The 24342-nt window shown below is 43.0% G+C and overlaps 1 protein-coding gene across 1 annotated transcript in view; it reads left to right on the top strand.

Annotated features, from left to right (window-relative positions):
- LOC126457808 (uncharacterized) overlaps positions 1-16836 on the top strand; it is a 38419-nt gene extending 21583 nt beyond the window's left edge. The window contains exon 2 of the mRNA XM_050094425.1: positions 15043-16836. Coding sequence (XP_049950382.1) covers positions 15097-16248 — 1152 coding nt within the window. The 5' untranslated portion in view covers positions 15043-15096 and the 3' untranslated portion in view covers positions 16249-16836. The remainder of the gene's footprint in view (positions 1-15042) is intronic.
- The last annotated feature ends 7506 nt before the right edge of the window (positions 16837-24342 follow it).

Genomic DNA, 24342 nt, shown 5'->3' with positions numbered 1-24342 from the left:
ATTCTTTGACACTTGCTGGTGATAGGGTTCCCTCACGAGGACCCCTCTCTGACTGGAAACCTCCTACCACAACACGGCCACGAGGCACACCATCTGTGCACCCCAAGGTCGCCCGCTCTCTTTCTGTTCCGGATCTTGCAGACGCCTGTACTTCCTCTGTGCCCTACCATTCTCCACCTCGGTTCCGGATCTTGCAGACGCCTGTACTTCCTCTGTGCCCTACCATTCTCCACCCCCGAAAGATAAGAAACCTAAGTTCCAAGACAATGCCCCCCCCCCCCCCCCCCCCCAAATCCCTGCTGCCTCCGGAGGTGCCATCTCCCCCCTCACAACCTGAGTCTGACGTCTTATTTATGGATGCCACCCCATCCTTGTCGGTGATGACCACTGACCGGGTGACACCTCCTCTCAGCTTCTTTATGACTAACCTGGACTCTCGCCATACGGTCATCCAGTGGAATTGCAACAGATACTATTTTCACCTACCGGAAATACAATGTCTTGTTTCCTCCTATTCTGCATCCTGTCTTGCTCTTCAAGAATTGCGCTTACGTGATGACCACTCTCCAACGTATCATGGTTATCAGGCATTCTGTTGGAACCGTGCTGGCCCTGAGTTAGCATCTAGTGGGGACTGCACTTTGGTTCACTCTGATATCATTAGTGACCGGATCCCCCTTCGTACCAACTTTGAAGCAATAGTGGTTAGAATGCAAACGACTTTGGCAGTCACCGTTTGCAGTGTCTACCTTCCTCCAGGTAGGCCACTTTCTCATGTTGAACTGTCTTCCGTAATACAGCAGGTCCTACCCCCATTTCTCCTCTTTTGGGACTTAAGTGCCCACCACCCACTGTGAGGGAGTGTCACTTCAAGGGGTTGAGGTCTCCTAATTGACTAACTTATTACAGGCTTTGATTTGTGTCTCCTCAATGATTGTTCCCCTACCCACTTCAGTGGCGCTCAAGCCACCTTTATGCTATCTATCTCACAGTCTCCTCCACTGCTCTCATGGCTTTCCTACATTGGTCCTCCCATAGTGATCTTTGTGACAGTGACCACTTTGCGATGATTCTGTTGTTCCCCTGCTGTTGCCGCCAGGCGGACAGTGCCCCACAATGGGCATTCTGCAGGGCCTGTTGTCCTTACATATATGTCTGCTGTGCACTTCGGCATCTCTCTCTCATATTGCATTGATGTGGTCATGCAAAGTGTCTCTGCCACTGTTCTTCATGCTGTTGGTACTGCTGTCCACGTATCCACAGATGCCCCTCGTTGTTGACTGTTACCATGGTGGACCAATGATTTAGCAGTCGCTGTCCAGACCCATCGACAGGCACTGCAGCCCCCATCACAGACCAATCTCCTCACTTTTGAGCATCTCCATGCTAAGGCTTGTTACCTTATTAAGCAGAGTAAAAAGGAATGCTGGAAGTGCTATGTTTCTGTTATAACCTTTAATCACCAATAATTGCGTGGATATTTAAACACACTCACTTAGAAACAATAGCTCGTTACATGATAACAACTCAGTATCTCTTATTCGACTGCCATGCCGTGACATGCGGCCGGCGCCATTTGTAGCTAGGTGGCGCTCCCGCGCTCAGCCGAGTTGCGGAGCGTCTCTATCGCCATTTGCGCGTACTGTAGTGGTGGCACTGTTAAATGTCGTGGCACTGTCACAACACTTTTCCCCCCTTAAAAAAAAAAACACTCACTTCCTTGGAGACATGGACAGTGTGGAGACATCCATGGCCTCTTGTGTGGCCCCGAGAAGATCCCGCGGAGGGGGTGTGCTCCAGCGAGATGGGTCCCGGAGAAGGCGGCATCGCGACTGGGGTCGGTTCCGGCGTACTCGGAAGCGGTAGCGACGTCGGCTGCATCAACACGTACGGTAGATCGGCAGCAGTGACAGGACTGGCTTCTCAGGCTGGTGGAGGCGAAGGAAGGGGCGGTGGCACTGGCGTGGCCACCACTCGTGGGCGCATCTGGTCGTAATGGCGAACAACCATGCCGTCGTCCGTACGTATTTCACGTCCCATCCCTGGAATCCATTTAGGGCAAGATCCATACCCTCGTGCCCACACGTCGGTGCCCACCGAGTATTTGCCCGCACTAGGGGACACAGCACGAGGCCTGACGGGGTGAAGCAGGTGCAGTAGAGTGCGCGGTTGGCGGCCATGCAAGAGTTCAGCAGGGCTGCGATCACCCAGAGGCGTGAAGCGATAAGAACTCAGAAATTGCAGCAGAGCGTCGTCTGTGGAAAAATCACTAAGGAATTTTTTCATCTGGCTTTTGAAAGTGCGGACAAGGCGCTCAACCTCCCCATTTGATTGCTAATGGAAGGGCGGTGCTGTAACATGATGAATCCCTTGTCCAGTATAAAAATCACGGAAGGCCTGCGAAGAGAACTGAGGGTTATTGTCCGTGACGATCGTGGATGGAAGACCTTCTAGCGCAAAGATTTTGGACAAAGCCAGCGTCGTCGCCACAGTGTTGGGCGACGGACATCGAACAACAAACGGAAACTTCGAGAAGGCGTCAATCAACAGTAGCCAATAAGTACCGAGGAAGGGGCCGGCAAAGTCAGTGTGCACCCGTTCCCACGGCTGCGCCGGATCAGGCCACGGAGAGGGCATTGTACGAGATGCAGCCAGTTGTTGAGCACACTGACCACACGCAGCAACCATGTGGGCGATGTCCGAATCAATACCGGGCCAATAAACGTGCCTGCAGGCCAGGGACTTAGTCCGAGAAATACCCCAATGGCCTTCATGCGACAGTTTGAGAACATCTTTGCGAAGAGAGGCTGGCACCACGACCCGTGGAGATGCGCCATCCATGGCCAGAAGAACACCACCATCACAAACAGACAGACGAAGGCGCAAGGCATGGTAGTTGCGAAGGAAATCTGATGCCCGGCCCTTGGTCCTGTCCGGCCAACCCCGTTGAACAAAACCGATCACCTGATGCAGGACTGGGTCTCGCGCAGTAGCCAACGTGACCTGCGAACCTGTAAGTGGAAAACCCTCGACCGCACGACGTTCTTCCTCATCAATGTGAAAACAGAGTAGTTCATCACGATCGAAAACCGGGTCGGGGCCCATCGGCAATCGCGACAATGCGTCAGCATTGGCGTGCTGGGCCGTTGGGCGATAGTGAATCTAATAGTGAAAACATTGCAGGCGGTGAGCTGCCTTATCCGGAAGTGACGCCGATGGGCTGAACAGAGAGACCAGCGGCTTGTGGTCGGTGATGAGGTGAAACTTAGAACCATACAAAAAAAACGCTGAACTTTTTGAGAGCATAAATGATAGCGAGCGCCTCCCTTTTGATTTGAGAGTAACGCCGTTGCGCATCGTTGAGGGTCTTGGAAGCATAGGCGATGGGTCGTTCCGACCCATCCTCATACCGATGGGCGAGAACAGCCCCCAGGCCATACTGTGACGCGTCAGTCGCCAGGACCAAGTGCTGACCCGGACGGAATGTGGCAAGACAAGGCGCCGACTGCAAATGAGCCTTCAGGCGGACAAAAGCCTGCTCACACTCGTCGGACCAACAGAAAGGGACGTTTTTGCGTAACAGCTGATGCAGAGGATGAGCTACTGCCGCCGCGGATGGAATGAATTTGTGATAATAAGCAATCTTGCCTAGAAACGCCTGAAGTTCTTTGACCGTAGACGGCCGGGATAGAGCGTTAATGGCTGCAACGTGCTGACGTAGAGGATGTATACACTCACGGGACAAGTGGAAACCAAGATACACAGTGGAGGGTTGGAAGAACTGTGACTTGTCCAGATTGCACCTCAACGCAGCCGAATGCAAAACCCGAAACAGTGAACGCAAATTGCGAAGGTGCTCCTCAGTGGAGACCCCCATGACAACAATGTCATCCAGATAGTTTATGCAGCTGGGAACGGAAACCGTGAGCTGTTCCAAAAACCGCTGAAAAATGGCCAGCGCGCTAGTGACGCCAAATGGTAATCGCTGGTACTGATACAACCCACAAGGAGTGTTGATGACGAGAAATTCCTTGGAAGAAGCATCTAACGGCAACTGATGGTACGCCTCCGATAAGTCAAGTTTGGAAAAGAACTGGCCCCCAGCAAGCTTGGTAAATAACTCCTCAGGACGGGGAAGAGGATAAGTGTCAATGAGGCTCTGAGCATTCACAGTGGCTTTAAAATCACCACACAATCGCAGACTCCCGTTTGGTTTAGAAACCACCACGATTGGCGATGCCCATTCGCTGGAGGTAACAGGAAGGAGAATCCCTGAAGCTGTTAACCTGTCTATCTCAGCCTTGACAGGTGCATGCAACGCCACCGGAATAGGGTGTGCCCGGAAAAACTTAGGGCGATCTGTAGGTTTAAGAGTAATGTGGGCTTCAAAATCCTTGGCACGACCCAGACCAGCAGAGAACACGGACGAAAATTCAGAACACAATCCATCCAGCTGTTGATACGGAATATCCTCAGATATGAGGTGCACATCATCTTCAACGGAGAACCCGAACAACTGGAAAGCATCATAACCGAACAGGTTTTCAGTACCCGCATGATCCACCACATAAAACGTGAGGGGCCTAACAACAGACTTGTAGGCAGTGGAAGCATCAAACTGGCCAATGATAGGAATTTTCTGTTTATTATAAGTTCTCAGATTTCGCGTAACTGGAGACAAGGGAGGGGAGCCCAACTCCAAATACATGCGAGAATTAATGAGAGTTACTGCAGAGCCAGTGTCCACTTGCATACGAATGTCTTTATCCAGAACGCGAACAGTAACAAACAACTTATTTGTTTGAGAAAACACACAGTTAACATCCATGTCCGATTCCTCGTCCTCGTCGACAGGAACTTTAGGGGACTGACACACAGAAGCAATGTGGCCTTTTTTCCTACATGAATTACACGTGGCCCAACGTTTTGGACATGCAGCCCTGTCATGCTGTACAAAACAACGTGGACAAGAAGGAAGTGCGGAACGAACCTGCTGCTGTGGTTGTTGTTTTCGCTGCGAGCGTTGCGGCCCAATGCGACGTTGTTTACGCGAGTGAACTGCCGCCACATCTTCATTCTCCTGTGAAACAGGCAAATTGTCCGTGTCGGAAGTTGACTGTACAGCGCCTACATCACACCACGCGTCTATTTGCGCGCCAGCAGCGTGAGACACTTCAAAGGATTGAGCAATGCTTAGAACTTCCGACAACGACGGGTTTGGCAGTTGTAGGGCACGTTGCCGAACTTCTTTATCAGGAGCAAGCCGTAGAATAGCATCCCTAACCATGGAATCAGCATAAGACTCATGATGAGTGTCCGTGACAAACTGACATTTCCTACTCAGACCGTGTAGTTCCGCCGCCCAAGCCCGGTAAGATTGATGGGGCTGTTTACGACACTGGTAGAACGCCACGCGGGCGGCAATGACGTGGGTGTTTTTTCGGTAATAGTTAGACAATGTCACACATTTCTTGGAAGGACAGAGAGGCAGGTTCCCACAGAGGGGCTAACTGAGATAGCAGCTGATAGATCCGTGGGGAAACCCAAGATAGAAATAACGACTTACACATAGGAGCGTCGACAACGCCGAAAGCCAAGAAGTGTTGCCGCAAACGCTTCTCATAACCCTCCCAATCTTCAGCAGCCTCGTCATAAGGAGGGAATGGAGGTGGAGAAGAGGAAGACAGACGATGAGTAAGCGACGTCGACAACGCCTGAATAGCAGCCGTCAGCTGTGTTTGTTGTTCAATGAGCGCTTGCATAAGCTGTTCCATGTCTGCCCCGTCACGAACACACAAATCCACAATGCAGTGAAAATATCCCATCCTCGTCGCCAAAAAGTGTTATAACCGTTAATTACCAATAATTGTGTGGATATTTAAACACACTCACTTAGAAACAATAGCTCATTACATGATAACAACTCAGTATCTCTTATTCGACTGCCGTGCCGTGACATGCGGCTGGTGCCGTTCGTAGCTAGGTGGCGCTCCCGCGCTCAGCCGAGTTGCGGAGCTCCTCTATCGCCGTTTGCGCGTACTGTCGTGGCGGCACTGTTAAATGTCGTGGCACTGTCACAACAGTTTCCTCCCTGGGAACGTATGCCTCTTCATCGCAGGTTTGGTCCAAGCTCAGTAGCCTTCTGAACTGCCAGCGACAGTCAACTGTCCAGGGTCGTAACCTCCAAGGTGCTCTGTGCACTGATCCATTGGTCCTTGCAGAACACCTCTCAACACACTTTGCGATGGCATGGGTGCCCCCTTCTTGTCCTGCTACCTTTCTCTGGCAGAAACACATCGTTGAATAGACCCTCCTGTTTCAACCTGCACCATGCAGAACCCTATAATGAATGCTTCATTGAATGGGAATTCTTGCAGGCTCTTACCTCTTCACGTGACATGGCCCCAGACCCGGATTCCATCCACAATCAAATGATCCAACACCTGGATGTTCCTCAGAGGCAAAATCTTTTCAGGACCTTCAACCGCATTTGGCTCACGGGTCCTTTCCTGTTGCAGTGGCGAGACAGTATAGTTATCCCCACCCTTGAGCCCGGCAAGAACCTTGTCTTTCGACAGCTATCGCCCGATTAACCTGATGAATATACTTTGTAAACTCCTCGAGAGGATGGTTAGCTTCAGATTAAGTTGGGTGCTCAAATCTTGGGGCCTATTGTCCCCGTATCAGTGTGGCTTCTGGTAAGGACAATCTCCAACTGACCATTTACTCAGATTGGAAACAGCAATCTGACGGGCTTTTATTAATCACTGGCACCTTGTCGCTGTCTTCTCTGTCCTACATAAGGCATATGACATGGTGTGGCATCATCATATTTTAGTTAGCCAACATGACTGGGGCTTCCGTTGGCGCCCTTCGAATTTTTATCCACGTGTTTTTCTCACCGGCTCTTCCGGGTTCGAGTTGGCACTTCACTCAGCACCCCACTGATTCAGGAAAAAGGTATCCCACAGGGTTCTGTATCGAGTGTTACACTCCTCCTCATAGCCATCAGTAGGCTTGTAACCTCTGTTGGGCTTGTGGTTATTCCAGCGTTGTACGTCTACAATTTTTGCATCTAGTGCAGCTCACACTTGGTAGCATCTGCTGAGCGCCGGGTCCAAGGCACCATCCAACGGGCCTCTGCATGAGCCATCTCCCATAGCTTTCTGTTTTCTCCCTCAAAAATACGGCTTGTGCATTTTTGTCATCGATCCACTGTACACTCCATTTCAGAACTTTATTTAGGCAACCAGCTCCTCAATGTTGTAGCACTGGTCCTTATTTTTGATAAAAAGCTGCTGTGGCTGCCCCATACTTGCCATCTAAAGACTACATACCTGCGGAAGCTTAATGCTCGCACCTCCTGGCCCACATACCTTGGGGTGCAGAACATAGCACTCTTCTCCATCTTTACCATGCTCTGGTCTTGTGCAGATTAGATTATGACAGTCAGGTTTATGGCTCAGTGGCTCCTTCCAATCGGTGAGTATTTGACCCTGTTCACCTTTGTGGGGTGCATCTGGCTATTGGTGCCTTTCCCACTCGACCTGTTAACAGTCTCCTCGCAGAAATGGGATTCCCCTCTACAAATATGATGGAACCAACTCCTGGTTTCTTACGCAATCGCCATTCGTCAATTCCTTGACCATCCGTGTCCCATCTCCTCTATGCACTTCCTGACAACCGCCCACAGATTGGATCACCAGTTGGACTGTGTCTTACTTCCCTCTGTTGGGATCTCCATCTCCACTCACTGAATGCTCTCCATGTATTTCCTCCCATACCTCCCCCTTGGATAGTAGCTAGACCAGGGATTAGGACCGATCTATTCTGGGGTCCTGAGGTCTCTGTTTTGGTTTTCTGGTGTCTTGTATGTGCCATCCTTGCAGAGTTCCAGGGTGCCACCATCTGCTACACTGGGGGTTCTAAGACAGTTGATAAGGTAGGATACGCTTTCATGTCTCCTACTGGCTTAGAATACCATTTATTGCCGGGATCATGTAGTGTTTTCACAGCAGAGCTTTTAGCCATTCACAGAGCCATCCATTTTGTTTCTCAGGTCTCCCTCCACAGTGTCTTAATTTGTATTGACTCAGTGAGCAGCCTGCAGGCTGTCAACCAATGCTAGTCCTGTCACCTTTTGCTCTCTGCTATCCATGACCTTCTCTCTGCCCTCAGACGTGCCACCTGCTCACTTGTCTTTCTCTGGGTCCCAAGTCATGTGGGCATCCCAGGGAATGAACTGGCTGACCATTTGGCTAGAGAAGCATACACTTACCCTCCATTCCCTTTCATGATTCCAGCTTTGGATATGTGGATTTACATCAAATGTCTCTTTGCCCAAAAGTGGACTGACATCTGGTGCACTATTGCTCACAGTAATAAACTCCGTGCCATCAAGGAGGCTACTGCAGTTTGGTGCTCTTTCTTCTGCTCCTCTGGGAAGGGGTCCACTGTTTTATGCCATCTACGCATTGGTCATACCAGGTTCACCCATTGCTTCCTCCTGTGTAACGAACCGACCCCACAATGTGGGGATGGTATTCCCCATATTGGTGGAATGTTCCCTTCTTTTGGCCATTTGTGTTAAGTATAATCTTCCAGATTCCTTAATTTTAATATTAGCAGGCTAGTCATAGTTGGTTGAACTGGCCCTCAATTTCCTCTGTGAAGGTTGTTTTTATTTGCAGATATAAGGTTTTGCTTTACTCCTGGAGCAGGGGCAGGGTGGTTGTGGTTGGGACCTCTCTTTGTGTCTTCTCGGTCTGGGACCCCATGACCACTCTCCCATGGGGAGACTGTTCTTTTTTTCCAGATTTTAGATTTGGTCTCACATTTTATGCCTTTCACTGTGTGTGCTTTAACTTCACTATTTCATAATTTGACCCCACTGACTGGATCCATCCACTTTTAATGTACTGTCTTTCTTCTGTGAGTAGCTTCGGAATCACGGTATTGATGACCTCACCATTCAGTCCCATAAACCCTCTCAATTAATCAACCAATCACTGCCTGTCCTCCAAAGAAAATTTCAAACCCGCAACCTTAGCAGGTAGTCATGGCGACAGTCTTCTGGTACTCTGAAGGGGTTATTCTGTTTGATGTCCTCCTTCATGGAGCAGTGATCAACTCTGGTGTGTATTACGCTACCCTCATGAAACTGAAGAGATGATTTCAGCATGTGTTTGTTGCCACAGAATGCAAATAAACTCGTCCTTCTCCATGATAATGCAAGGCCTCACACAAGCTCCATTGGACTGTTCTTCCTCATCTACCCTACAGGCCAATCTCGCACCCTCTTATTTCTTTCTGTTTGGCCCAATGAAGGATACACTCCACAGAAAGCAATCTATGGATAATGGGGAGGTTATTTATGTAGCAAGATGTTGACTCTGATTTCAACCAGTGCAGTTGTTGCATGTGGGCATGCAAGCCATCCTGGTAAGGTGCTGCAAGGCTGTTGCATTGAATGCAGATTATGTTTTGTAGCCAGAATAGTGTGGAATAATATGATGTATTGAAATCCTGAATAAAACCAACATGCTTTCAGAAAAAAATTGTTGTGTTATTTGTTTAACACCCTTTGTACAGTAGAACCTCGCAAAGTGAAAAAAATTCGTTCCAGCATCTTACTCGTAGAGCAAACACTCATTAAGTGAATATCGCATATAAATTAATGTAAAATACAACAATGAGGCCCATGCAGAAAAAGTACTAAAAGTTTTATCTTATTCATGCCATTTATTCAAAGAAAATTATACATAAAGTGTTATGTACTTTATTATTCATGATACACAACTAATTCTTTTTTACAAGGAAGCTATGTGTAGTCATTTGTTTCTGCCGATGCTTCAACACTTGGCGAAAATGTGACACAGCGTCATTGTCAAATAAATTTGTAGCGTGCATAGCCACTGCTTTATTGAGGTATTGCTTTTTAATTTTACAGTGCAACCAATTCCCATGCTTTCAGCATTTCTTTTATTGTGCCAGAAGATTACTGTATTGCTTTTACCCCCTCCTCCTACTCCTCCAAAGAAAGAACTCTGCCCGACAGCTTCATGCTGTGAAACACACTGCAGCTCCATAAACTCTGAGTGAGTGTGCCAATAGTATAAAGTTGATGATAGGCACATAATTATTTCAGAAGCTGAATAACACAGCAATTGAATGCAGTACTTTCATTTCCTTAACACAGTTCTGCTTCAGTTGACAAGTCTACTCCCTTATTAATGATGACAAAATAAGAGAAAGACATTAGATTGAGAGGCTTCCAGAAGTCCATTGCAACTTCCTTAACAGTTAGAGTATTGTCCAGAACCAATACCTGACTTACAGTTAATGTGATTTAGTTTGGTATCGTGCAGATCAATTTTGTTGGACAACACTCTTAAACTACAGAGGACATTTTCAGTGCAAATGCATCGTGTCAAATTATTTTGTGAAATTTCCTAACAGATCAGAACCATGTGCTTTACTGGGACACCATCCTAGAACCTTGCCTTTCACAGGCAATGCTGTCATTAACTAAGCCACCCAGACACAGCTCATGACCCACCCACGCAATTTACTTCCACCATTACCTCTCTCCTGACTTCCTAGAAGTACTGTACATACTGGAACAGTAAATTTAGGAGAAATGGCATAGCCACAGTGTAGGGAACTCTTTCCAGATTTACCCTTTACAAATTACTTAAATTCTCTACAGCTTAACTGTGATTGTGATGAAGATGAGCAGAGTTTTTTAGATGTTGGTATAAAATGTTATATATATGTACTGAAATGTAATTGACACATTAGTCAAATAAAAAAAGTAGTTCTAGCTTTGATATATCTGTCACTCATAAATACGTTCATTGGTAATATAGCTTAAATCATAAAGAACATAGTTTTCTTTTCATTGTGATAAAATTTGTTCCTCTTAGCCATCAGATGTAGTTATACATATAACTTCCTTGACAATGGGAATGATTTCTTGAATATATCCACCCTGAGATGTGACCAATTATACAGAATTAAATAAGGTGCTTCAAATATGAGAAATTTGGGTACACCACTGTAGCAGCTACAGGTGAAACATCGTGTGGTATATATGGATCAACAGTACATGGAACAGAATCCTCATATAGTTACACACCAATGTGCATTAACTGTCGGAGTGATCATTCCATTTGGAGCATAGAATGTCTGGTATATGCCAAGAAGCAGAAAAGTGACCTGTAAAATCACCTGTGGTGAAGGTAATTGAATGTTCAAGGTTGTGCAGCCTTCATATTTTACACCCACCATTTGACTTTGCCCTGAAAGAAGTCACAGCATGAAAACAATAAATGTGTACAGAAACAGATCAGTTCAATCAGCTTACGTATCTATACTTGCATATACACCTACAGTGTAACACGTTAGATTTCCCGTACCTGCTCCCAAACCAAAGATTACTGCAATAAGTAGTCAAGGAAGCATTTATGCAGAATTGATGGAAGTTAATCGAAAATCAACCTTGCCTACACAGGTAAGTAGAGAGAAAACCACAGTGAAGACCAAAGGAAAAATGTAGGTGGTTGCTTTTAAGTCCGAAGATTACAAACCACTTTCATTATCTTTTGACAGTTTGTACAATTTATTTTATAGGCAAACCAGGTAGCCCACCTACTGCTCCCCCTAATCCTGGTGCACTTCACCATGGCTGAGAGGATAAATGGCTTCCATCCTGCTGTAGATCCAAAGGGATGAAAAACTCACATGCGTGCCACCTAAACCTGATAGCACTGGGAAGGCACTAAGGCTCCTGTTTGCAGAAAATATGCTTTAAAGATTCTCCTGCTACTATGCTAAGAGACTGTATCCTCTATAGGAAGAACAAGCGTGGTAGCAACAGCCTGTTTTCAAGAATTACAGCTCCAGCTTTTATTGTCGTTATTTATAAATTGCTGAAGATACCTTGTGTTCAGTGTCTCTTCCACCATATGGCCGGTATGATAGATACATCCTCAGAGAATTAAGAAGTTGTCTTGTCCATTCTTCTTTTAATACCTGCCATATTGTTTGGTGTTCCACAACCTCTTGTCCCAGAGTTTTAGAACTAAAACTACTTGTTCTGTTAGTTGCAGCATTCTTTTCTGTAGGTGGCCTTTCAACTCTCACAGCAACTGCTCATTACTCTCCATCTGAACAGTCACATCCCACTCTGGTTACACTTCCTTGGTAGATTAGTTCCCAAGAGAAAGCTGCCAAAATGGATACTCAGCATAGTCAAAAAACACTATACAGCAAGCTGGTGATTACTCAAATATTGTAATGTCAAAGCAAGGGTAGATCACATCATAGTCCGATTAAGCTGATGTGTGCATTCTAAAGGCCTCAGGACAGCAAAAGAAACAATCTGTATCCTTATGAAATTACAAGTGACTGATGGGGAACATTGTACAGGTTCAGTTTAGAGAACCTAGCAGTGTTTCATGCAGGAAAAGCAAAAGACTTTTTCAAAGATCATTCTTCAGACTGGTTTGATGTAGCCCACCTACCATTTCCATCCTCAATTATCTGTTGCATATATTCCTGTCGATCTTCCCCAACGTTTTTGTTCTCCACTGTTCATTCTGTAATCGTGGAAGCTACTCCCTGATGTCTTTATACATGTCCTATTGTCCCATCCCTTCTTCTAGTTAGTATTTTCTGCACCTTGTTTTCCTCGCTGTTTCTGTAGAGAAACTCTTCATTCCTTATCATAATGTAAATGTAAACTTCCTCCACAGGTCCATGTGGGCCCATCGGCACTGACTGACTGCTGTGTCACCCTCTGCCATTGGATGCAGTATGGAGGTGTGTGGGGTCAGCACGCCACTCTCCTGACTGTCATCAGTTTTTGTGACCTGGAGCCACTAGTACTCAGTCAAGTAGCTCCTCAATCGGTCTCAAGAGGCTGGGTGCATCATTCCAGTCCTCCCACCAAGGAAAAAGTCCCTGCCTAAGTGGGAATCAAACCCAGATCCTCCACATGGCAGTAAGTTGCACTGATCACTCAGCTGCAGAGTCATACTTCTTATCTTATCAGTCAATTTAATTGTCAGTAATAACACATCATCTCAAATGCTTTGATCCTCCACTTTTCTGGTTTTTCCGCTGTCCATTATTCACTTTCGTACAGACAAACATTCTCTCAGATATTTCTTCCTGAAATTTAGACCTATGTTTGATACTAGTAGACTCTTTTTAGTGAGGAATGCTGTTTTTGTGGCAATAGTCTGGTTCTGTTTTCTTCCTCACTTCAGCTATTATGTGTTATTTTCCTTTCAAGTTGGCAGAATTCTTTCAGTCCACCCACCGTGGAGTCCCAAATTTTGTTTCCTAGTTGATCACTGATCTCGGGCTCTCTTTTTTTTAAAAATCAGAATTACTTTCATCTTTCATTTATTTTGTTTTCTGTGCAGATTTTACAGTTCATTCTTTTCAACAACACCTGTAATTTTTTCTCACAGTCACCGAGGATAGGAATGCCATTAATGAATCGTATCATTGATATCATGCATTTGAATCTCATTCCTGAAATTTCCATCTATTCTTTGCTTTTGTGGTTCAGGTTAAATAGTTGGGGGGAAAGTCTGCACCCTTGCGTGACTCCTCACTCGTCCCCCCTCCTCACTCCCCCCAGTCTGAACACTCCTCTCTTCGTCTGCCATTCTTAATGTTCTGTCTTGGTTCTTATATGTGTTGTATATTATATTATCTGCCTTTCCATGCAGCTTCTCTCTCTCTCTCTAACTTCAGACATCTTGTGCCATGTTATCTTGGCATTCAATTTTCTGGGCTGAAAAATTCTATGAAGGAGTGTTGATTTTTCTGATGTCTTCCTACATCATCAAGCGAAGCCTTGGAATGGCTTCTCTGGCTCTTTATATTTCCTAAAGCCAAACTGATTGTCATCTAATTGCTCTTTAAACTTCTTTTCATTTCTTCTATATAATATTCTTATCAGTAACTAGGCTGCATGAGATGTTTAGCCAACTGTATGATAATTTTTGCATTTTTCGCCTTTGATGTCTTTGGGATTGCATGGATATATTCTCTCAAGAGTTTGATGGTCCCATGGATGGCAGTCTCGTAGATTCTACTCAATAACTGGAATAACAATTTGGTTGGCACTTCCCCCAATGATTTTAGAAATTCCAGTGGAATGTTTATCTCTTTTGATAGTTACATCAAATGGCTTACAAGTTTGTCAAACTCTGCTTCTTATATTGAATCCCCTATATCTTCCAATTTGACATTCATTTCTTCTTCTATCATCGTCTCTTTCACCCTGTCTGTACTCTCCATTTAACAGTGAAATTCCCTCTGCACTTCTAATTCATCTGCATATTCCAAATCCCAAACATTTTATAAATGTAAAAGGTATGGGCATACTACCCTCATGTATAGAAGTCAGGCACCATATGGTGGATGTAGCGAGCAGCCTTTGACCTTCAGTCTGCGTTAACTGGTTGGGAAACTGTGCTACGTGGACGTGTGAATGCCCTGTATGCCTTGCAGAGAAAAGGGATGCAAAAACTAAAGGTAACAAAATTGACGTTCTCCGCTGATAGAAAAAGGAGTACAAGGCAATGCATACTCCTGCTTTTCAACAACCTCCGCTTCACTGACAAAGAAAGTGAATCAAAAATTGATGCCACCACTCAGACTGAAATAATTAATGTCAGTATGGATCCCTTTACTTGCAAGTGCACCTGAAAAGCCACATTTATCCAAAAACAAACTAATTTAAAACCCAAAAGTTCTGGTAGAAGGTAAATAATTGTAGAGTAAGGGAGATCACTCATCAAATAACAGAAACACAGAGTTGTTGACAAGCGCACACACAAGAGAAAGAAAACTTGTAAGCTGCCTCAAATATTTTAATACACGAACATTTTACTTTGTGAATTAGAACGTATATCTAACTATTACCTTGGTGGTATGTGAGAATTGAACTTACGTTTTACAAAATATGCCTTGATCCAATACTGTGATAAAATGAGTTAATATTTTATTTTCATTGCATTTCAGAGACAGTAAGGAATGCTCCCATAAAAAAAAAGGAACAAACAGCAGCTACACAAAATGACTACTTCCTGTGGAAATGAGATGGGCCACACCGCCATCAAAACAACAGTTATCTGTAAGAGGGGGGTTAAACAAACTGTGCTCTCACCAGCTGGCTTTGGACAGATATATCAGCAGGAAATAACAGTGAAGCATATAGGTAGTAAAGAAGTTTCTATTTTGCGGCAGAGGTGGATTGGCTATAGAATTAATAATAGTGGTGAATATAATTCACCATCAGTTTTTTTAAAGTGTGATGAAATTGTATACCCATTCAGCACACAATCTGCACATGAAGAATCCCCAAAGTGTATGGTCACATCTAGCATGCACAGTCATAAGGAACCAGAGAGGAAGTGGTGTAGGTGGTGGACACTGTTTCTAATGTGCTTTATCCTGAGTGTTGTTTTGATAAGTATTCATTTACTGTTTCAGAACACCTGCAATAAAGTGTTTAACATAGAAAAACTTAGAGGTGTATTGGATGAAAACGTCTTTGGCCAAGATGAAATTAAAGACCAGTTAATAAGGACTATCGAGACCGTGAATTCGCCTATGGATTCAGATTTAAAATTTCTGATATTTTCAGGTAGTTCTGGTGTTGGAAAAACGTATGTCGCATCACTAATAGCTCAGTTTTTCCCATGGTCAGAAAATGTCCACCATTTTATGGCACCTGTTCATTCTGAGCTCTCAGCAGGTGACATTGACAAACGCATGTCTTTGTGTGGTTATAATTTGGTCATAATAGACGACCTGAAAAAAAGTGATGTAAACATGATGTTGGAATTGAAAAGAAACTATGAATTAATGAACAGACAGTTTCTTAAAGTAATATTCATTTTCATTTTTACCATTGAACAAAATTTTATTGTTAATGACATTGATAACAGTTTCAGCACACAGTTGGATGGTAGCAGTCTAATTTTTTGTGGAAGTGTAGCCCATTTTCAGTTTAAACAGCTAGAAGAAGATGACATATTGAAGTTCATAAAAAAATCGGTATATGAGAAGAAAGGAATAACAGAACCACAAATTCTTATTGATGAATTTATTAACAGTTTTTTGAGTCCTTCTTTTCGTGGTGGTGGGTGTAAAAGAATAAGTAGTAAGCTAGCATTATTCCTGGAGATGTATGAGCAGAAGAAACTGAGGGCAAATTTCCAGTAAAGTATGGAGTAAAAGTATTCATTTGTATTTTTTTTTAAATGAGCATATCTTGAATCAACAGATATCCTCATACTTGTGAATGTATCACATCCGTGAGCATCTTGCCACATGAGAGTTAGTATGTATTCCATAGCTGACATTTTTGTTAGTGCCTGACTTTTGTGTCTGGCATTAAGACAGGTATGAAGCTCAGTAAATTACATGTTTGTTTATAGAGAACTCATATATAAATTTTAGGAACTTTTTATTTTCTCCTTTGAGAAGTGAAGAATGTACCTGCAATCACTCCTTTCTATGAAAATTGTGTAACCATGGCATACTCTGTGTAATTATTTTGTACTGAGAGTTCCTGTTTTGATAGTACAACAAATTTATTTTGTATCTTTTATGCGATGTGTCTTACAAAGAAACGAGGCCAGTGCCTTAGGGCTGATGTTTCCAAGTGTCACCTTTGTAATTCTCCTACTGCCATTTATTAATAAGAAATGTTTCTGCAATGACAGTTGCCTTTGGAAAGTGCATATTCATGTATGTTGTGATATATAACAAATGAGGCTTGTATTTTTGTGAATAAATATTTTCAAATAATATCTCTCTCTCTGTCTCTCTCTTTCTCTTTCTCTGACCCAAAATTACTTTTGGTCCAGGAACAAAATGAAAAATGTATTGATCAAATGTTGATTACCTTTACTGTGTATGTCATTTTGTTTAAAAGTACTGGCGTATTGTGCTGTATATAGTGGTATTGTAAGAGGAGGTCTCATTCCATACAGTAAGTCTGCCCTGACCCACAGTTCTGGGTGACTTTCCCAAAATCTACCCCTTTTCCTAGACCTCTCCAGTCCTTTTTGTTCACCCCTCTTCCATCCCCTTCAACCCTTCTGCCTGAAGAAAGAGCTACTGGCTCTGAAAGCTTGCCAATTACAACTGTCTTTCATGTGTGTGTTCTGACGCTGCTTGGTGAGTAGATTTTTTATCCATCCAATTAAATAATCAGTACAGAAGTTACTGCACAAGTGACTCAACTAGTTGACAGATGTCAAACTTCAACTTTTGTCATTACAACGTTCACCCCTCATCTCTTTTGAGTGCCTTCCTTACAGGATCTCAGCTTCACAGATATCTGGTGTGAAGCGAAGGACCTATAAGTCAGAGTACAGAATTTTATTACCAATGCAGAGGATGACAACGAGTATAGATACCCTGACAAGTTAGTGATGCAGATGTTGCTGGCGTACATGCTGCTGCTGCTAAAAAGTGGTGGACATCACTCAGCAGTGCGTCAATCTGTTGGAATCTTTGTGGATGTCATCAACTACCCACTACAACTACCTTCCTTCTGCACCTATAGAGTATGTACAGATGTACAGGTTAGTGACAGTAAATTCCATACATGTGCATTTAGTGTTTCCATGTCCCTGACCCACCATGGCATTAAGGGTGACAGAGTTCATAGGAATTGTTATATAACAAAACTAGTAATGGAATGTGAGAGTAAAAATGTTTCTAAGTTGTGACAGCTGATGTTCCTAAATCATGTGAAAGTGTCACCAGCCAGACTGAAACTACAGAGACACTGCCTGTCTCTTGTAAGGCACGGCATCTTTCCTTTGACAAGTTACAGATCATGAAAGCCGTGGTAGATGATTTGTTAACCAAGGGCATTTTACACCTCTTAAACAGTACATAAGCATTGTCAATTCATTTGGCTCCAAAAAAAAAAAAAAAAAAAAAAAAATACTGTTCGGATATGTGGAGACTATAGGGCCCTCAGTTCTTGGATCATTTCTGTTTGCTATCCAGTACCAAATATCCAAGACTTCTCACACTCTTTATCCAATGCTTCAGTATTCAGCATTATAGACTGCTGGAAGGCTTACTTGCAAATACTGATGACTGATGACAACTGTGGGCATTTCTAAACTGCTATTATTATCCACTCTCATTTATTTGAATTTTTTGTGGGAACATTCAGTAAGTAAGCAACAAACTTTTTTTCTGAAAGCAGGTTTCTTTTATTTAGTATTCCAATGCACCATATTATTCCTTACTCTTCTGGCTATGAAACTATATTTTACAACATAATCTCTGTCCAATGCGACAGTTTTATGCCACCTTACTTGGGAGGAACTGTATGCCCACATCATATCACTCTACTGGTCAACATCAGAGCCAACATCTAGCTGCACAAATAACATCCCCACCATACACATTCCATGGAGTACATCCTTCAGGCGTTCATCCTTCATTGGGCCAAGGAGATGGAAGTCTGAAGGTGCAAAATCTGTGGATGAGGAAGAACTGTCCAGTGAAATTTTGTGAGCTGCTCTCAGTTGCACAAAGCTGTGTGCCCCGTTGCATTGTCATGGAGAATGAGAAGTTGGTTTGCATTTTTGTGACAACTGTTCATGGTAAGATAAATGTACTAACTGATTTTTGGTCATACGAAATGAACGATACCATACTGAAAACATAAAAGCCAAAAATTCACTACTACGTAACTATGCGAATATGTTTAAATGTCAACATTTATAGATACTTAATGTAATTATAATGATGATTATGGACTTTTCAAAAAAGATAAACAATTATTTGTATTTTATTTGTGAAATGTATGTTCCAAAGATTATTATGCATAAATAGATCGATATATGATAGTAATTTCTTTGCTGTGTGTTGTGGGAAGAAAATCTTTGTTTTTAGGACAGTTGTTTGCGTGAGTTAGAACTGCGAGGATGGAGAAGAAGTTGTGTGTGTTTTATTGATTTATATTGTGAAGTGAAATGACTGAAAATATGTTTATAATTCTGCAGAAAATCCAGCACTTTTTCTTCAGAGGAGAGGTGGTGTGGCGCCACTCCCCGGATTGCCATTTTGTTTCCAGTTTGATGTGATAAACCCGTGTTTCATCACCTGTGACAATGTTCGACAAAAAAATTGTCGTGATCAGCCTCTTACCGTGCAAGCAATACTGCACAGATGGTTCGTCGTTGCTCTTTATGGTCTTCTGTTAGGTGGCAAGAAACCTAGCAGGCACACACCTGTGAGTACCCCAAGTGGTGGACGAGTGTGTCAGCACTACCAATAGACGTGACTGCACATCCCAAAATTCCAGTCACAGCTGTGTGCTTGGAACACCATTTTGAAGGCTATGTATAGCAACGCCACCTATCGGAACTTCATGAAACCATAGGGGCTGAAACAGGAATATTCCTTGATGTCCCACAACTTATTGAATGTGCCTCATACATGCCTTCTGGACTGAATAATATGGCACAGATGTGGCAGTGATTCATAGATTTTGCTCTGCACAAACTCCCATTTTGTTTTTCGTAACACAACGAGGGTGTGTTCATTTCTTCTCCTTTGCCACAAGAGCACGAAAAACACCTCCGACATATTTCTTGTAACCTGGAACAGTTAGATGTAGTAGTGAATACCGAGATATATCAGCTACGACCAAAGAATGTAACATTTTTGGGACAATCTGTACGATCAGAGGGGATTAGGGTGATGGAGGATAGAACGAAGTTAATTCAGCTGACACCTAGGCCCACAGCTTGCAAAGAACTTAGGAGATTCTTAGATATGATTGACTTCTAGTGGCATCACATTCCACAGGCCTTGGCAATTCGAGCTCCTCTAATCGACACTCTGTCTGGGAAAAATACAAGAAAGAATCTAGGTGTAACATTATGAGAGGAAATATCGAGAGTTTTTGATTAAATAAAATGATCATTACAGAGCACTGTGACCTTGGTTCACCTGTCACCTACAGCCCATCAACCTATCACTGCTGAAGCTAGCGATACTGCCACTGGTACAGTTTTACAACAAACAGTGAATGGTGTCCAGCAATCTCCACATTTTTTCAAAAAAATTACAAGGGTGGTAAAAAGTTGCTGGCTCTGTATGAGGCAGTAAAATACTCTAAAGAAGATATAGAGGGCCTCACATTTTTTCACTGACAAAGCCCATTGGTCCGTGCTGTCTGTAATCCTAATCGGGACATTTGTGTGTGTGTGTGTGTGTGTGTGTGTGTGTGTGTGTGTCCACTGCTTCAGACATTTATACTTTATTGCCCAGCTTTCAACCGACATCCAGCATGTAAGGGGAGGGATTTGATTTCAGCTATTTGCCTTCAGCACAAGAACAAGATAAACAGTAGCAGGACCTCTCACACGACCCACTACAAGCTTGCAGCTACAATACATCAGAATATCTACTTCTCACACCTACCTATCATGCAATACATCACATAGCAGACCATGGCACTTGGCTCTGACTTTGTTCAGGAAAATAATATTTGACAGCATGTGTAATCTGTCACATCCAGCAGTTCACCCCACCACAAAACTCGTTATAAAGCAGTTTGTGTGGCCGCTTCACAGTACCTTCACACATTTGCACTTGGACTTAATCTTTGCAAGAGTCTAATGGCTTCAGGTGCATTCTGTCAGCCATCAACTATACGACGCAGTGAGACAGGGCCGTTTCCTGAAAAGATATAACAGTGGAATCTATGGCATGGACGTTAATTAGCATATGGATATTTCATGCCCAGTGTCTATCACAACCAACCAGGGGTGGCAATTTGAATCAATTCTCTTTGTCAAGTTGTACGGATTGTTCGGAGTTCAGTGCTTCCATACAACTACTTATCACCCTCAAAGCAATAGGCTGATCGAAAGGTGGCACCCAACCCTGAAAGCCACTTTGGTGTGCCACAACAGACAAGACAATGCACTGACACTTTGCTATGGTTCCTACTTGATATCCAAACTGCAAACAAGGCGACCTGAAGCCTTCGCTTACAGAAGTACTGTCTAGTGAATGCATCACGCTGGCGGCTGAATTCCTCTTACCTTTTCCATCGTTGACTACTGCAGAATTACCATTTTTGGTGAAAAAGTCCAACTTCACATAGCCAACATCCTCACTGCCATCTCAAGCTCATGGCATATGGTAAGAATTGATTCACAGTTGATTACGTGATTTCTCTTATGTCACGCTATGAGATTTTTGCTGCTCTCCAACTACTATATTTTGGATGCTACAAGATTTTTTTTTGGGGGGGGGGGGGGGGGGGGGGGGGAGGAGAACAGACATTTCCCATCATGGTGAAAGGCAAACCTTTAACTTCATCAGTCCAACACTGAAAGCCCACTTTGGTGCTGATGGAACAGGACGATGACCACCTTTGTTTACAACCTGTGGACAATACTTCTGCTTTCAGTTCCACCGATGTGGAACTTTGCACAGATGCTAACATCTCAACAGCAGGGTTTGGTATCCGTTTCCATATTCCAAAAATCACTGATGACGACCCACCAAGCTCCCACTAAGGCAGACCCTTTCACCCTCCAGCATTGCTCTGGGATTACATGTTGGGCTAGGATTCCACTATTACTCACTATTTGTTGCACCACACTGGAGGTTGGAGGGCTCTCTTGCAGCATTTATCACAGAGATCAACCACCAGTTTGATAATAGAAAGAAAGAACAAGTGTTTTATCTGTCCATAAATTTTGTTTGTCTATATTTTTTGGTATTATAATGTGTTATATGCTTTATATGTAAAGTGCTCTGTGATTGTTCTATATATCATATCACTAAACTGTGCAATTTTTGGCAATGATGCCAAATTCCCACAAGTTCTAAGACACTGGTCTCTGATTTTTCCATCTATGCCTCCTCCTCCTCCTCCTCCTCCTCCTTCTCCTCCTCCTCCTCCTCTTCTCTTTTTTTCTTCTTATTCTTCTTCTCCTTCTCCTTCTCTCCCTCTGAAGGATACGTAAGGTATCCTAGCTTTGGGGTCAGAAGAGCCATTGCTCCGTGAGTTGAAATTTCCACTTGTGCAGAGAATTGGAGGCAGAACGAGGTTTAGGCTGCGGAGTTTGCACTTTCTTCCTGAATTTAGTTTTCAGGTTTTTTTTTTCCATTTCTTTCTTCATTTGTCTTCTAGAACAAAGAGAATGTATCTTATTAAAACAAAAATTTGTTATTGACGATAACTACAACAAAGCATACAACCAAAAGAATACATTTCTGCTACTTTTGTTTAACTGTTTATAATGAAAAGACATAAACAAACATGCTAGGGTCTTACATTGCTAGTAAGAGCCAAACCTGTTTGATATATTTCCATTAAAATTAAACATTATTGATTATTTCTTTAATTATTCCATTATTATTAATTTTAAGTATATTAATTAAATTATTTCCTACCAAAATGTTCTGTTCTCTTTCCTTTCAGGATTTTGGCAATAGGGCCACTTTTAGACACTTAGCATTTGCATTTTGATTTGAAAGATGTACTGTTAACTTGATATTTTTGACAAGCATTCAGCTGTTGTGCTAGATTTTGGAGCTGAAGTAATGCCGTCACCCCAAACACTTCTAGAATGTAGTGGAAAAAATTTACAATTATGGAAATTTCCAAGCTGGATTGGAGCAATAGCCAGCCACCATTGCAGACTTAAATGTCCACTGCATAGTGGATTAAGTTATTTCAACTGCCTGAAATACTCTTCTGTAGTTTCAGTGGATATTGTTGATGCTGATAAAAAGTTCAGGTTATTGATGTAGGTGCTAGAGGAAAACAAAGTGATGGAGGACTTTTTACAGCCAGTTAGCTGCACCTACCCAGAAAAGCTTACCAAAAAGCAATATTTCAGCACCACACATTCTCATCAGAGATGAAGTCTCACCATTGAAACCGTGCCTTCTGCATGTATTTCCAGCAAAACATATAATGGCATATCAAGAAAACTTCAATACTAATCCATCAAAAACTAGAAAAACAACTTAATGTGCTATTGGGACCTTACAGAAAAGATGACAATTTTAGGAACTTGTTGAGAAATACCAGATGTGTCAGCAATAAACAATCTTGTACAAACGACTTGAGTATTGCACAGTATTATAAGCTTTTTGAAAATTTTAATGAATGGTTTGATAAAATTATATTTTTCATTTATAACAGCACTATATTTTTGTATATATTAACAATGCAGACTCTACAGGGTGAAACGTAATTCGTGCACTTGGGCTTTCAGTGTGATTCCTCAGATGCCAGCGACAAAAAAATGTCTCTCACAAAATTTCCTCCGGCGAGCACATTCGGCAGAAAAAGGACATTAAAGAGTGGCAATCTGGCAACACTGTAACCACATGTATGGTAACTACCTCTGCCAGCTCATATTGGTTGTGCTGTACAGTTGGTGCAGTGGATAGAGTTTTGGGTTAGCATGCAGGAGGTCGAGGGTTCGATCCCAGGTTGAGGTATATGTTTTTTATTTCGTAAATATAGTCCAGGTGGTACAGTGTCTGGCATCTTAATCATCAACAGCGGTTGCAGCAGGTCTTCTAGAAAACATTTACACTTACGTACTACAATCGTAGAAATGGAAGATTGGTCAGCTTTGAAGCCCTTTCCACATCATGGGCGTGAATTCATTCTCACCACTTCATTTACTAGATGCGAAACCAGTTTTCTTTGTACCCTTCTCCAATGATCCCGTAGATTAGTACCAACTATTATTCTTGCCTTCTTGAGGTCCATTACATCTCATTAGGGCCAGTAGGACTAGCAACATGCTTTTAAAATAATGTCCAAACTTAGTTACTATTAGTATGTGTTATCACTATGGTCCAATTAATTATACCTTTCAACATTGAGTCTGGTAACTGCATGCTGTTCAGTACATATGTCAATGCATTATTATTATTATTATTATTATTATTATTATTATTATTATTATTGATGAGATTGTGGAAACATCACTTCTATTACCATTAGGGAAACAGTGTAATTCGAAACTGAACATTTCACAATTAGCAGTGTTGAGATGAATCGTGCAGAACAATATCTGTCAGAGGGGTAATGCATGTTAGGTGCAACATTGTACAGGAGTGATGATGTGTTTATACTGCATGCGCTGTCCACCAGACAGAGAGTAGTTGCGAGTAGAATAACGCACCTGCGACAGAATCCAATGTACATGCGTACACGTATTGAATTTTCTCATTGTAAATCTCTAAACCAGTGTGGCAGACATATGGCATGCACAAATGATGAATATGTTGACATGT

The sequence above is a fragment of the Schistocerca serialis genome, chromosome 1 (assembly GCF_023864345.2).
Source record: "Schistocerca serialis cubense isolate TAMUIC-IGC-003099 chromosome 1, iqSchSeri2.2, whole genome shotgun sequence".
Classification (NCBI taxonomy): Eukaryota; Metazoa; Arthropoda; class Insecta; order Orthoptera; family Acrididae; genus Schistocerca; species Schistocerca serialis.
The sequence above is the reverse complement of the archived record's forward strand: the minus strand, read 5'-3'. Positions and strand labels throughout refer to the sequence as shown.